General features: G+C 39.6%; 1 protein-coding gene across 1 annotated transcript in view; it reads right to left on the bottom strand.

Moving 5' to 3' along the window:
* The window catches only part of myo15b (myosin XVB), a 160,249-nt gene that overhangs the window by 68,420 nt on the left and 78,198 nt on the right, over positions 1-13,631 (bottom strand). The window contains exons 21-22 of the mRNA XM_017310910.1: positions 4,738-4,783; positions 4,223-4,347 (exon numbers count right to left, since the gene is read on the bottom strand). Of these exons, the coding sequence (XP_017166399.1) occupies positions 4,223-4,347; positions 4,738-4,783 (171 nt within the window). The remainder of the gene's footprint in view (positions 1-4,222; positions 4,348-4,737; positions 4,784-13,631) is intronic.

Here is a 13,631-nt window from a genome sequence, read left to right as displayed (position 1 = left end):
AGGAAGTCAAATACTGCTGTATGTGGACGATATATTAATAGCAGCAAAAGATGAGGAAAGCTGTCAAATTGATACTAAGGCACTTTTAATACACTTATGCCAAGAAGGACATAAAGTCAGTAAAAATAAACTGCAATAYTGCAGGGATGCGGTAAAATATTTAGGACATCAACTTACCGCGGGAGGAAGAACAGTGGTACAAGACAGAAAAATAGCTATTCTGCAAGCACCTAAACCTCAAACAAAGAAACAAATGATGTCATTTTTAGGATTAACAAATTATTGTAGAAGCTGGGTACCAAATTATGCTGAAATAACAGCACCATTAAGTGCATTAATATATACCACAGAAATGAAAATGACAGACAAAGTGAAATGGACTCCAGAAGCTGAAAGAGCATTCTGCCAAATAAAACAGACATTGGTAGATAGTGGCACTCTAGCCTTGCCAGATTATAAAAAAACATTCTTCCAGATGGTTGACTGCAGGGGCAAATACATGACCTCCGTGCTAACGCAACAACATGGAGATAAAATGAAACCAATAGCGTTTTACTCAACAAAACTTGACTCAGTAACTTGTGCTCAACCACCTTGCATAAGAGCTGTGGTGGCAGCCTCGATGGCAGTAACGGCAAGTGCAGATATTGTATTATTTCATGACCTAACATTAAGAGTACCACATGCTGTGTCAGCTTTACTCCTACAAACAAACATGACTTTTCTATCCCCAGCAAGACACTTGTCTTGCATGTCCATTTTACTTTCTCAACCACATCTAAAAATAGAACGCTGCACCATTTTAAACCCAGTAACGCTGATGCCAACAAAAGAAGATGGTGAACCACATGACTGTGAGGCTCTAGCAACCAAAGTTGCTAAATGTAGACCTGACCTCACAGACACACCATTAAAAAAAGGATTAATAATATTTGTAGATGGGTCCTCAAAGAAAGATAATTATGGGAAAACAAGAACAGGCTACGCTGTAGTCACATCTGACAAAGTACTAAAAGCAGCAGCATTGCCACAAAACTTCTCTGCACAGGCAGCTGAACTAGTGGCATTAACAGAAGCGTGTCAATTAATGAAAGGAAAAGAAGTAACCATCTATACAGACAGTCAATATGCCTTTGCAACAACACATACCTTCGCTCAGTATTGGAAAAACAGAGGTATGGTTACATCTACATGAAAGCCAACAACCCATGCTGAACTACTGACAAGACTAATAAACGCAGTACAACTGCCTAAGCATGTTGCAATATGCTAGTGAAAACCATAAAGAAGAAACAYTGGCACTCACCTAAGTGGGAAGGACCCTACCAAATACTGCTAACCACGCCAACAGCTTTAAAAATAGCTGAAAGGAATACTTGGATACATTTAACACATTGTAAACTAGTAATAATGAAAGATGAGTAAAATTACCTTTGCAATCATTTGTTGGTGCATTACAGTGGCACTCTGTGTATTAGTGATTTTACTTTTTCGTATTCTTAATGACAGCCAAGTTAAAACAGAATAGAATACAGATAAAATAATTTGACAAGTTGAATTTGGAAGTTTTCACTGGTCTCCAGAGGGAAGCCCGAGGTACAAAGGGAGCTGTATTTTTAGTATACAGTTGTCTCAAACCGGTGAAGATAGTCCACAACTCTGCCGAGAGACCCTTAGGAAAACAACCAAATCCTGAAAATGTTGACAAAATTAAATAAAGTACTCCTAGTGATAGGAGCATTTCTGATCATAGTGGCATGGATAGGAATATCCTGCTTAGCACAAGACGCTGGTCTAGATGGAACCGGCACAGTGACACACAACGTAAAAYCAGCCCATCCATGTGGAAACAAATTCAGCCAAGCAGACTGGGAGAGAGAGATTTATCTGTGCTATAACTCCACCAGAGTCCAGGGAGGAGTAACGATTCCTTTCGCAACTYTGCGACATAAATACTGGAAACGTGATCCAGGCGATTATAAAGATGCAGATTTCTACTTAGACCCTACCASATATAACACCAGAACAAATTAGTGGGGAGATGTTTTAATACCACAGGAAGATGTGCCTTAGTGACACTCCTTTTACCAGTCTCAGTTTATAAAATGTCTACTGAAGAACTAATTGCAAATACACAAAGTGTTTTGCCAGAGAAATGGCAAACTAAAATGAAACGCAGTTTAAATAAAGATCCTAATGATCCCACTTATATTGACARCATTGGGGTACCACRGGGAGTTCCAGATGAGTATAAACTRGTCAACCAGRTAATGGCAGGTTTCGAGCAACACTTTGCTGGTGGTGTACAATTAACAAAAATGTAGACAGAATCAACTACATCCACTATAATGTTCAGAGTCTTGGTAATAAAACTGCAGAAGGATTTGGAGCCGTGCATGAGCAACTGTCAGTTACCTCTCTAATGGCTTTCCACAACAGAATTGCCGTAGACATGATTCTTGCAGAAAAGGGCGGAGTCTCACTAAAGCGCTGGACGGCTTAAGGGCCCTAAATGGCAAAATGAAAGACCATTCTGGAGTTGACACTGAAATGTGGGATGCATGGGCTGATGTGTTTGGAAAATAAAAAAAACTTTATCTAGCAAGACAGTGATGGAAAAGGCATTGAATCTCAGTAGTAGTTGGAAAGAGCATGAGTACATTTCCCACAACATATCTGTGTGAAGGGAGCTTCTCAACCCTGGCTACTATAAAAACAGAGAGAGACTGAGAACTGTTGAGGAAGAGCTTTGTCTTTCTTCAATTTCTGCCAGGAAATCAGCTGTTTTCATCCAAACATGCGCAGGTTTCACACTAGGTGGGTAAAATATACAGATATTGACATTTTGTGCATGCAACTCTTCATATTGTAACAGTGAATATGAAGTGAAATGTTTCCCAAATATTATTGCTTCTTTCAGAATAAGAATTATTTTCTGTAAATGTCAATATACAGATATTGACATTTTGTACATGCAACTCTTCATATTGTAACAGTGAATATGAAGTGAAATGTTTCCCAAATATTATTGCTTTTTTCAGAATAAGAATTATTTTCTGTATTCTGGCTATAAGAATGCTTGTCGATTAGTTTGTAAAACACTGACATTTTCTACAACTTCTTTAAATACTGGAATACTACAGTGTTGTGACACTGTTCAGGTGTATTTTTGAAGTGGATATGTTAAGTGCAATTTGAAATAAGAAATGTAAAATGCGATAAAAATACATTTTTGTGTTTATTTGTTTCCTATTCAAGATACTTTGATAAGAATTACTATATATATATAGGCGGCTACAGAGTATCTTTGTTTCCATTTTTGGTTGGTGGTGTGCCTCGTGATTTTTTCAATTAAAACAGTGTACCTTGGCTCAAAAAAGGTTGAAAAACACTGGTGTAATGGATGGTTACTGAAACTGCAATTTCGTTGTCTTTTTGACAATGACAATAAAATAAATTCTTCTTCTTCTGATTCTTTCAAAGGCTTTTCTGATGTCTGTGGATCTTTTTGAAAGTGACAACTGTTTTTTTCTCAAAATACTCCTGAGTTTCACCAATAATGTCATGATGATTCGTGCTTTGGTATTGTCCAAGTTCACTTAGTTTCATGCTGGTGAAACTAAGTGAACTTAGTGAAGCTAAGTGAATCTTGGTTTCATTAGTTTCTATTTCAAATTGCATACTTAGGCTGAGAAGTGACCATTTTTATAGTGATAAAATCAATGTCAAAGTCAATAGTTTTATACAAACAATTCAGTAATATTTTCACAACCTCTTATAAGATGACGTTATGCGCCAGCTTGCAATCTCTGATGCCACTGTATCAGAGATACGGCTGGATGGGTGCCCCCTTTCCTCCCCCATGTTGGGAATTATTGACTTAGCTCATATACATAACTCAAATGACTATGTATAAGTCACTGATGTGATATTTAAATATGTGGGGAAAACAAGGTTGTTTTGCCAATATCACTAAAGCAACTCAAATTATTAAACAAATGTGAGTAAACCTAATCTGTACTTTTAGTTTGTATAATTTTGACTGGCCAAAGTTTCCAGTTTAAATATGGCTTTTTGTTTTGTAGTTGAGGGTGTAGATATTTCTTTTAAAGATACCAAACAAGGTACAAATTTCTACCAACCTCAATGGACAGTGTTCAATTTTTTTTCTATGATCACAGGTGATGTTGTAGTCAGGTTTGGTGTATGTGCGTGTTAGCACCTCTCAACGAAGCATGAGTATTGAATCCTGATAGGGAAACCTTCTTTTCGGATGTGAATTGTCTCCAGTACGCCTGAGTGTCTCAGCTGAAGAGACATACAGTCTACATCAAAGGTCCCAGGAAGCTGACAAAACACACATTAGATACAGCACTCAGTCACATTTCAACAGCTCATCAATTCTGTTGCTTACAAAACTATAGCTATTTAATTATCAAATCTTTTGTATTCCATATTTCCTTGCTGTGATCAATTCAATTTATAAACACTTGTGATAACAAGTATAACACAATAGCTTCCATGTTGTTTCCCATGTGAGACATAACAGATGCTTTTTAGATTTAGCATTTTCAGCGTTCAATTAAAAAGCAATAAAAATGAAACGACCTGAAAATAAAGTTGAGTTACTTCACACAATTAGGCTCAGCACATCCATATCCAGTTATAAGGCATGTTACCATGTACATTTTGATTGTACAGCAGAAGCTAAAGGAAATGTTTTATAATAATTTTTACCTTCACAAAATTTGGCTTCAGACAACGGATGATGATAGTGTTGCATCTAAGAATGCAAAAAGAACATTTGAATTAGTCTCTCAGCTAGAAGGATAACATTTAAATCAAGATAAAGACAGTATTATCTGATCCTGAACTTAATCCTTTCTTAGTGAATGCTAAATTTCTGCTAAATTAAAATTTAGGAAATATAAATAATTCCTGCTTACTCACAATGGGTATGGAAAGTATTCAGACCCCGTTTCATTGTAGCAATTTGCTAAAAACAAAAAAGTTCATGTTATTTCTCATGAATATACACTCAGCATCCCATCTTGACAGAAAAAACAGAAATTTAGAAATCTTTGGAAATTTCTTTAAAAACAAAAACTGAAATATCACATGGTCATAAGTATTCAGACTCTGCTCAGTATTGAGTAGAAACATCCTTTTAAGCTAGTTACCATGTTTTACCATGAGTCTTCTTGGTAATGATGCAACAAGTATTTCACATCTGAATTTGGGGATCCTCAGCCATTCTTCAGTGCAGATCTTCTCCAGTTTCATCAGGTTGGGTGGTGAACGATGATGAAGCCATGTTCAGGTCTCTCCAGAGATGCTTAATTTAGGTCAGGGATCTGGCTGGGCCAGTCGGGAATGGTCACAGTTATTTCCAAGCCACTCCTTTGTTATTTTAGCTGTGTGCTTCAGGTCATTGTCTTGTTGGAAGGTGAACCTTGCCCTAAGCACTCTGGAACAGGTTTTCTTTCAGGATTTCTCTGTACTTTGCTGCATTCATATTTGCTTCAATTGTAACCAGTCGCCCTGTCTCTGCAGCTGAAAAACACCCCAATAGTATGATGTTGCCACCACCAGGTTTCACTGTTGGGATTGTATTGGGTAGGTGATAAGCAGTGTCTGGTTTTCTCTTTCTCCACATATCCCGCTTAGAATTAACATTAAAAAGTTCAATATTGGTTTTATAAGACCAGAGAATGTTATGTCTCATAGGCATCTTTCTGGGCATCTTTCATGTGTTTTTTGGCAAACTATCTGTGCTTTCATATGTCTTGCTTTCACTGAGGCGAGGCTTCCATCAGGCCACTCTGCCATAAAGCCCCGACTGGTGGAGGGCTGCAGTGATAGTTGACTTTGTGGAACTTTCGCCCTTCTCTCTACTGCATCTCTTGAGCTAAGCTCTATGAAGAGTTCTGGTTGTCCCAAACTTCTTCCATTCAAAGATTATGGAGGCCACACTGTGCTCTTAGGAATCTTGAGTTCTGCAGAAATTCTTTTGTAACTTTGGGCAGATCTGTGACTTGCCACAATTCTGTCTCTGAGGTCCTTGGGATGTTCCTTTAACGTCATTATTCTCATTTGACTCGACATGTACTTTGAGCTAGGAGGTCTTAGACAGATGTGTGCCTTTAATAATCAAGTTCAATCAGTGAAGGAGTAGAACCATCTTAAGGAGGATCAGAAGAAATGGACAGCATGTGAGTTAAATATGAATGACACAGCAAAGGGTCTGAATACTTATGACCATGAGATATTTCAGTTTTTTTTTTTGTTTTTTTTTTAAATGTCTACATTTCTGTTCATTTCTGTCGAGATGGGATGCCGAGTGTACATTCATAGGAAATATGAAAATTTTGGATTTTAACAAATACGTCCAATAAAACAGAGTGAAAAATTTAAAGGGGTCTGAATACTTTCTGTGCCCACTGTATGAGAGCAGAAATTACATTCTGTATCACCCAGTCTGTTATTTGCAACATCTGAATTACTTCAAAGGAACTACAGCTCAGAATTTCATCTCTTTGCAGTAAACAGGATGCAAAGAATTCCATGGACACAGTAATAATTGACCCAGCTCAGGTGTCAGTGACCACTGCAAGGCTGTCACTCTGCTGTGCTATTTGTGTGATCCCCCCTCCTACCACCAGAAATGTCATACGCTCCAGGTCAAAGCTGAGCTACACACCCGGTGTCAGAGAGCAAAAGTGCGATATGCACAGATATCCTGAACAAATCTTGGATATCATTAGATCACATTAAAATGCTAAAAGACTCATCATTCATGTAGGCACAATATCCCCAAACAGCAGTCTGAACTCGTGACACAGGATTTCAGCCATCTTATGCAATACCATTATATGGTTCCAACTTCAAGTTTTATCTCTGGCCCACCTTGGAGTATTGAGAATGTTATTTTGTTGGCTTCTTACAGGTTTTTCTGCTTTTACACCCCACAGCCAAATAGTAATGCTGCAGATGCCCATTATCTTCCAGCCCACAGGTGCTCAGCCCAATCTCTTTGATGTTAAAAAGTCAATAAAATGTGACTCTGCCAAATGTGCACTGCTTGAAATCTGAGACTCAACTGTTTGTGATTTGCCAATAAATTGTAAACCGATCCCCCAATTGAGAAAGGAAGGGTCTTTGTGCCACTTTATTAACAAAAATTCCTGTTAATAAAGGAGAAATCTTGCATCTTGCAAGTATGCTGATTGTGATTACTCCATCTGCTTACATATTTTAAACAGTTAAGGACTTGTAGACAGCTAATTTGTGCTTGGCACGGATCCAGAGGTCAAAGGGAGGCACTTGGCTTGGAGCCGAAGTGATCTGGTTGAGGACCAGCTTCTTTACTATTTTAAATATTACACACCTCTGGCAGTACAATAGGACGCTTCAACATGCTGCTCAGCCCAAACACCAGGGATGTCTTCTGTTTACAGCCACTAAAATGTAAGGTTTTATTATGAAAACTTTGATTTTTGTTCTGCAAGGGAGACATCTTTTGGGGGCTGATGACCTACATTTGAACAAGTCAGGAACCCGTATTCTAACTGATAACAATAATGGCCTGTACTTGTATATTGTTTTATCAAGTCCAGAGGACCTCAAAGCACTTCACACTACACTCAAGTCATTCACCCATTCACACACACATTCACACACTGATGATGGCAAGCTACTGGATTGTAGTCTGGAACTATGGACTAGGAAATCTAACACTAAAGAATGACTAGACATAAGGAACATAATACAATTAGAGTGACTTAAAAAAGAACTGTACAAGGCACACACAGAGGGTAAAGGGTGGAGAAGGCTTGAGCCCCTGCCCCTTTTATCCTTGATGCCCCAGGTGCCCTTTTTTGAGTTAAGCTTTTGTCGAGCTTATTACAAACTGAACTGATTCATAAATTAAATCTTCCTATGGCTCTTTCAAATACAGCAAAGAGATGCACAGCAGGGTGGCTCGAGTTCTTCAAGCAGTGCTGGCCCAAGATAATATGGGGCATTAGACAGAATCTGATTCAGGGTCCCCCTTCCTACTAGGGGTTGAATGACTTAATATTTTTTAAGGTCGACTACAACATAATAAAAGTCAAGTCAACATCTACTAGTCGCGGTGACGTCATAGTGACATAAGTGTAATGCGCTTAACAACTTCAGCTATATTCATATCAAATATTGATTAAAACGACCCAGCTTTTGCTAAGTCTATTTTGCAAGAAGCAGATCATTATCCCGGACTTCTAAAAATTAGGGTCGGATCTGACTTTTTTATTTTGCTTTTCAAACAGACTGATACTGATGATCGCATATGCTGGATAGCTACACATTTAGAAGTCAAAGTATTACACTGACCACTGCTTTGTGATGTTTTGGAACATTACAAACCAAACTTATTATGAACCAATCCTGGTTTGGTTACTGTTGAATTCAGCGAAGCCACCTGCTGGTCCTCCTCCCTGATACGCAGCAGGATGCTCCGCTGGCTCAGCAGCGGCTCTCTATGACTTTGCAGAATGAACTGACATGCAGATGGTGGCAGAGATCGCCTCCATCAGATCCTCAATTGTACTGAACTTCGTTTCCAGATGTTGTCAAACAGCATCTTTAATAAGAGCATAAAGCTGCCAGCTTAGAAGTGTAATAGAACATTTCATTTTTAGCCTTACTTTTTACCATGTATTTACTGATTATATCTGCCGTGTTTGTGTATTTCTGCAAGATGTGTTTTATCCATTAAAGACATTTCCAGATAATGTTTAGATGTTTCCACAGCTGTGATAGCAGAAGAGACCTGAAAACATTTTGGGTAAAACGCTTAACCTGGCAGTTGTCTTAAAGGACTGACATGTGGAATGTAGTTTGTACCCTTGTTAGACCCTGAACCCATGAGTAACTTAATAAGAATAATTCGAAATTTCTCCTGAAATCCTTATTGGCTCTTTCCTGCAATAAAATCATCCCCTCCAAAAGGTGAGAGATGAGAGATAAGGTGGGGGTAAGGATTGTCTCTGTGGTCCATCTGGCAATAGAGATAAGATCAGACTTTGGGTGGGTCTTTCCTTGCTATATAACAAAGCGCAGTCAGGCTCTTCTCCTGACTGCGCTCAGTGAGAAGAGTCTTGGAACGCTTTTGCCTTTGAATAAAAAAACTTAAAGACAAAGATTAATCTTTCTCTTATTATTGAAACAGCTTCTCATTATTTGATAAATGAAACTTCCATAACAGAAGCTTCAACGCAGGGTAGCGCTGATAAGTTGAATGATAAAAACGCCCGACATTATGCTATATGTTCGCGCATTACTCCAGTAGTCTCTTTTGTTTTTCTAAGAATTTTTTGGTATTAGTTGCCTTTGCTTGACAGCAATCTACAGTGGCCGACATATGCAAACGCGCAGTAACAGAGAAAAGATGCAAACAAAAAAAGAGACGCAAACAAAAAGCAAATAAAATGCAGCAAACAAAAAAAGAGACACAAACAAGTTAAATGCAGCCAAAATAGGGAAGACCCTCCTGCTTTGCTCAACCCAAACAGCAGAAGATGCCTGAGCACTACGGGATATTGTTGATCAGATCGACGGACTATTGACGTGAGGGCTTGACAGAACGTTTTGCAAGTAAGATGGACATATTATTGTATATATTTTGTGATTAGACTTTTACCATACTGCACTTATGTCTACCGGCGAAACACCAGCTAATGCTAGCTAGTATAGTGCTATAGTGCTTGGTGTTCAGCCCCCGCTCTGAAAGCTACCCGAGATTATCTTAAAAAGTTAATTCTCTAACATTGACTTAGATTATCTGATACAAGAGCCTACTATAGAACAATATAATATATATTATAAAAATCATAATATTACATGCTATAACATTCACCAGCAAAGTTTACACAGGTGGCAATGGCTATTCTTGCCATTCATGTTAATTATTTCACTCTGTCAAAGTAAGATACCTCCCAAATCCCCCGCTTTTGTTTTGAAGGTTTCCTAAAGACACAATGTGAGGAAGAAGGGAGAAATGGAGATTAACGGGCTCTTTGCACCTATGGCGTTGATGTCACATCTCCAGGAGCTAATGCGGCTCACTTGTTTCCGCTTTGAGTTACCATGACTGCTAGAAAAGACTAAGTCGTATTTCAGACGCAATAAAAGCAAATCTATGAACATTGTTGTCTTCCTAATATAATGGGCTTTTAAGGTTTTATTAATTTCCAAGCAATCTTGAATTAAGAAGATGGTGGCTTGTAAATATTTGCCACTACGGATCCGCCTAAAAATACCGGGCAGACGGATGGTGAATAAAGGAGTCTCCCTGAGTTATTTCCATGGAATCACTTCTGTATTCAGCCTGAAAAAGCGAGTTTATGGGAACGAGAGAGCAGACCAGAGCCAGACAACCGAGCAACTGATTCGCCTGTACACACTGCTGTAAACACCGTCCTATCTGAGCTCTAAACAAGAAACATGCAAAGGTAATAAAACTAAATAACACAGAGACCTTAAGGGACACGGCTATATTTTTCTAAAAGCAACAACTTTGAACCTGAACAGTCAGCTGAACCAGATCTCTGACACCAGAGCTGCGCTACTGTTAAGCTAAGAGGCTTGTTGTGCTTCGTCATGCTTCGGAAGCTAAAAGCCCGAACCGTAACCTCCCCCCGTTAGTCTCTGACACTAACAACAATAAATATACTTGAAAATAAGATAAAAACATTGTCCGTTAGAATGTTTAGATATTTAAATAGTACATTTTTACAAGAACAATGTCCGAGAATATTGCCTACTAGCATAAGCTAAGGTTGTTGGGGCTTCGGATCGATGTACAAACCTTGGCCAAGCCCTGCAAGCACCTAGTGTAAAATGATATTTTTATTATTGGATCGGAAACAATCGAGCCGCTTTTCCCTGAACGCGGAAGCTGAGGTGCAAAGAGTCCACTGCACAGCAAGGATGAATCTCGCATCAGATTTTGGACCCACTCTTAAGCTAGAACTTGGCTGGAAAACATGAGAAAAACCTATGTGTGTGTGTGTGTGTGCTAAACATGTATAGCCTACTATTATTCAGTATTAATCATTATTTATGTTTATATTTATATAAATATGTATTTATAAGATGAGAGCGGTCCATTAGGCGTCTGTCCTTTCATTATGTCTATGTGAGAAACGGCCCGGTCTACGGAAGACGGCTCCTTCGAAGGCCACGAATATGGACGACCAGAAGAGAGAAGCTGTAGCCTTCGGCTAACTGCCTAGCCTCCATCTCGGCGTTATGTTGCTTAGCAACAGTGACAACTGAAGCACAGAGTGGCGAAGGAAAAAAACCTCAAAGTTTGTTTTTTTACTCTTTATTTCTGTATTATTCTTCACCTTTTGTACTAAAGGCTGTTCCATAGTAAAAAAAAGAAATCTGTTTGTCCGATTCTAAAATGTTTAAACATGTATAGCAAGGAATGTAAGCAAATTATTCATTTTCAAATACTCTCCAGATCTCAGGAATAAGACATTCCAGTTAAACTAGAAAATTCCTACAGAAATTTTACAGGGCATGCCAAAGTGTGACAGTTGGTTTGGACCCAGCGTTCTCATGCTAAAAATTAGCATCAATGCTAAGCTTAGCTAATTTGTAGTCAATAACCTGTGGAGAGGCAGAAGCATGTTGGCTAAGCTGTACTTGTACCATTCATTATATTAAAATTAATGCATGTGTTGCACAGGGGAAAATGTGATTGTTTATTTTCTTTTTTTGTTTTGCTTGTTTTTCTCGCTTGTGGTGCTTTGCATGTTTTGGATTGTTTTTTTCCGTTTTCCCCTTTAACACCCGAATGCACCAGGCTGTAGGTAGCCCTTTAAGGAGGCGGAGCCCACTGATTGCGGCCCGTGATCAGTGCATCGACAGGCTGATTGAAGCTATAATAAAAGAAGCCTGGAGAGAGGAGATCCTGGAAGTAAGAGAGACTGATGCAGACCGAGTGACGGACAGGATTTGCACCCCGGGCACAGGGTACCGAGAGGCGGATTGACGGCTCAGCGCAGAGAATCGGAGAGGAGGAGGACCTCTGCCCGCGCCTCCGGGTCTGGCTGGAAAGGATCGTGATACGCCGAAGAGCGAGCAGTGCTGGAGTTTTTGGGAAGTCAGCYGGGGGCCAACAAGTGGACGGAGTGTGAGCGGGCCGCATTCACTTGGAGCGGCGCCGTGGAACTCAACTAAGGATCCGGAATTGGTGACTGTCTTTTACGGAACTTTTTTATTTTATGAAAAAGGAAGACTATTTTTTATTTTTTTATAGTCACTGTTACAACTGACTTCGTGTCGTAATAAAATATTTTAAATTCGATTGGTCCGTTGGTTGGGTTCTTTGAGTTGTTTGCTCCCCTTGTATCGCGAACTAAGCGTGGGGCCATATTGGTCACACATGAGCTGAAATTAGCGAAAATGCTAATGTTAGCGTAATGTTAGCGTGAAGGCTATGTGGGGCATCACTAGCATGTTGTCTGTCATTGACTTACTCTATTCAGTATACTAAACATGGTAAAAAAAAGTGAGAAAATAAACTAGTAGGTTATTTTAGGTAAAAGTCTTAATGCTAATGCACTGGTCAAGCGCAGTGAAATGTTAATGTTTGTGCTAATGTTGTTTGAACGGTGAGAGTGAATGCTGGCACGTTTTGGAAGCCGCTGCTCCCCAGTCTTTCTCCTCCTCTCTTTTTTCAAAAAGACCATCGGCCAAATTTAATGTCATGTCTCCGGCAACTATTTGGAGTTGTTATCCGTGGCTCATACTAACCTGGATTGTCCTATTTTTGGTCCATCACCCGACGACAGCAGTACTCTGCCGCGGAACTCTTCAAAATCCCCTTCCAGCTACATGGATCACCACCACCAGCTCTGCTTCTACATCCCGATATTTTCTACCTGCCCCGTAAGAAATACATCCATCGAGGCTCTCGCTGGGTCTTCTGCAGTAACGRACCTAACTCMATTGAATCCACCTGGTSTACTGTTCGTCGTCCACRAAGAAACACCGGTCGCAAAGCTGAGCACAGTGTGCTAGCCCRCGTAGCTAGGTCAGWTAATGAGGGTGTCAATCACAGCACAACRATCAACTTTGGTYTCTTTARCATYCRCTCACTCACRAGTAAGGGATATCTTGTGCAGGATATCATTTCTGACCGAAAGTTAGATTTTCTGTGCTTAACTGAAACGTGGCAACAACCGAACGACTTTGCTCCTCTTAACGACGCTGCTCCTCCAGGGTTTGCTTCCATTGCTCAACCTCCTGTTTCTGGCCGAGGGGGCGGGAACGCCATAATTTACCGCAAGAAATGGAGGGTTACACCTGTAACTGTCCCTGTCTGTCATTCGTTTGAAGCAACTGTATGTCAACTATCTGGACCAACTCCCACTATAATTGCCGCCTTGTATCGCCCCCCGAAATATAATAAGAATTTTATTTCTGAGCTTGCTGGCTTCCTCACACGTTGTAATCACTTGGTATTGCTACATCCACCACAACGGCTTTCCTCTGTTGTTTATCCACCACCACAATGTGTGGTTGGTTCGCCTTTACCATTTTGTCTGTCTGGATCTGGAAGTCCCACAGGATCTTAG

Source organism: Poecilia reticulata, linkage group LG19 (assembly GCF_000633615.1).
Source record: "Poecilia reticulata strain Guanapo linkage group LG19, Guppy_female_1.0+MT, whole genome shotgun sequence".
NCBI lineage: Eukaryota > Metazoa > Chordata > Actinopteri > Cyprinodontiformes > Poeciliidae > Poecilia > Poecilia reticulata.
The sequence above is the reverse complement of the archived record's forward strand: the minus strand, read 5'-3'. Positions and strand labels throughout refer to the sequence as shown.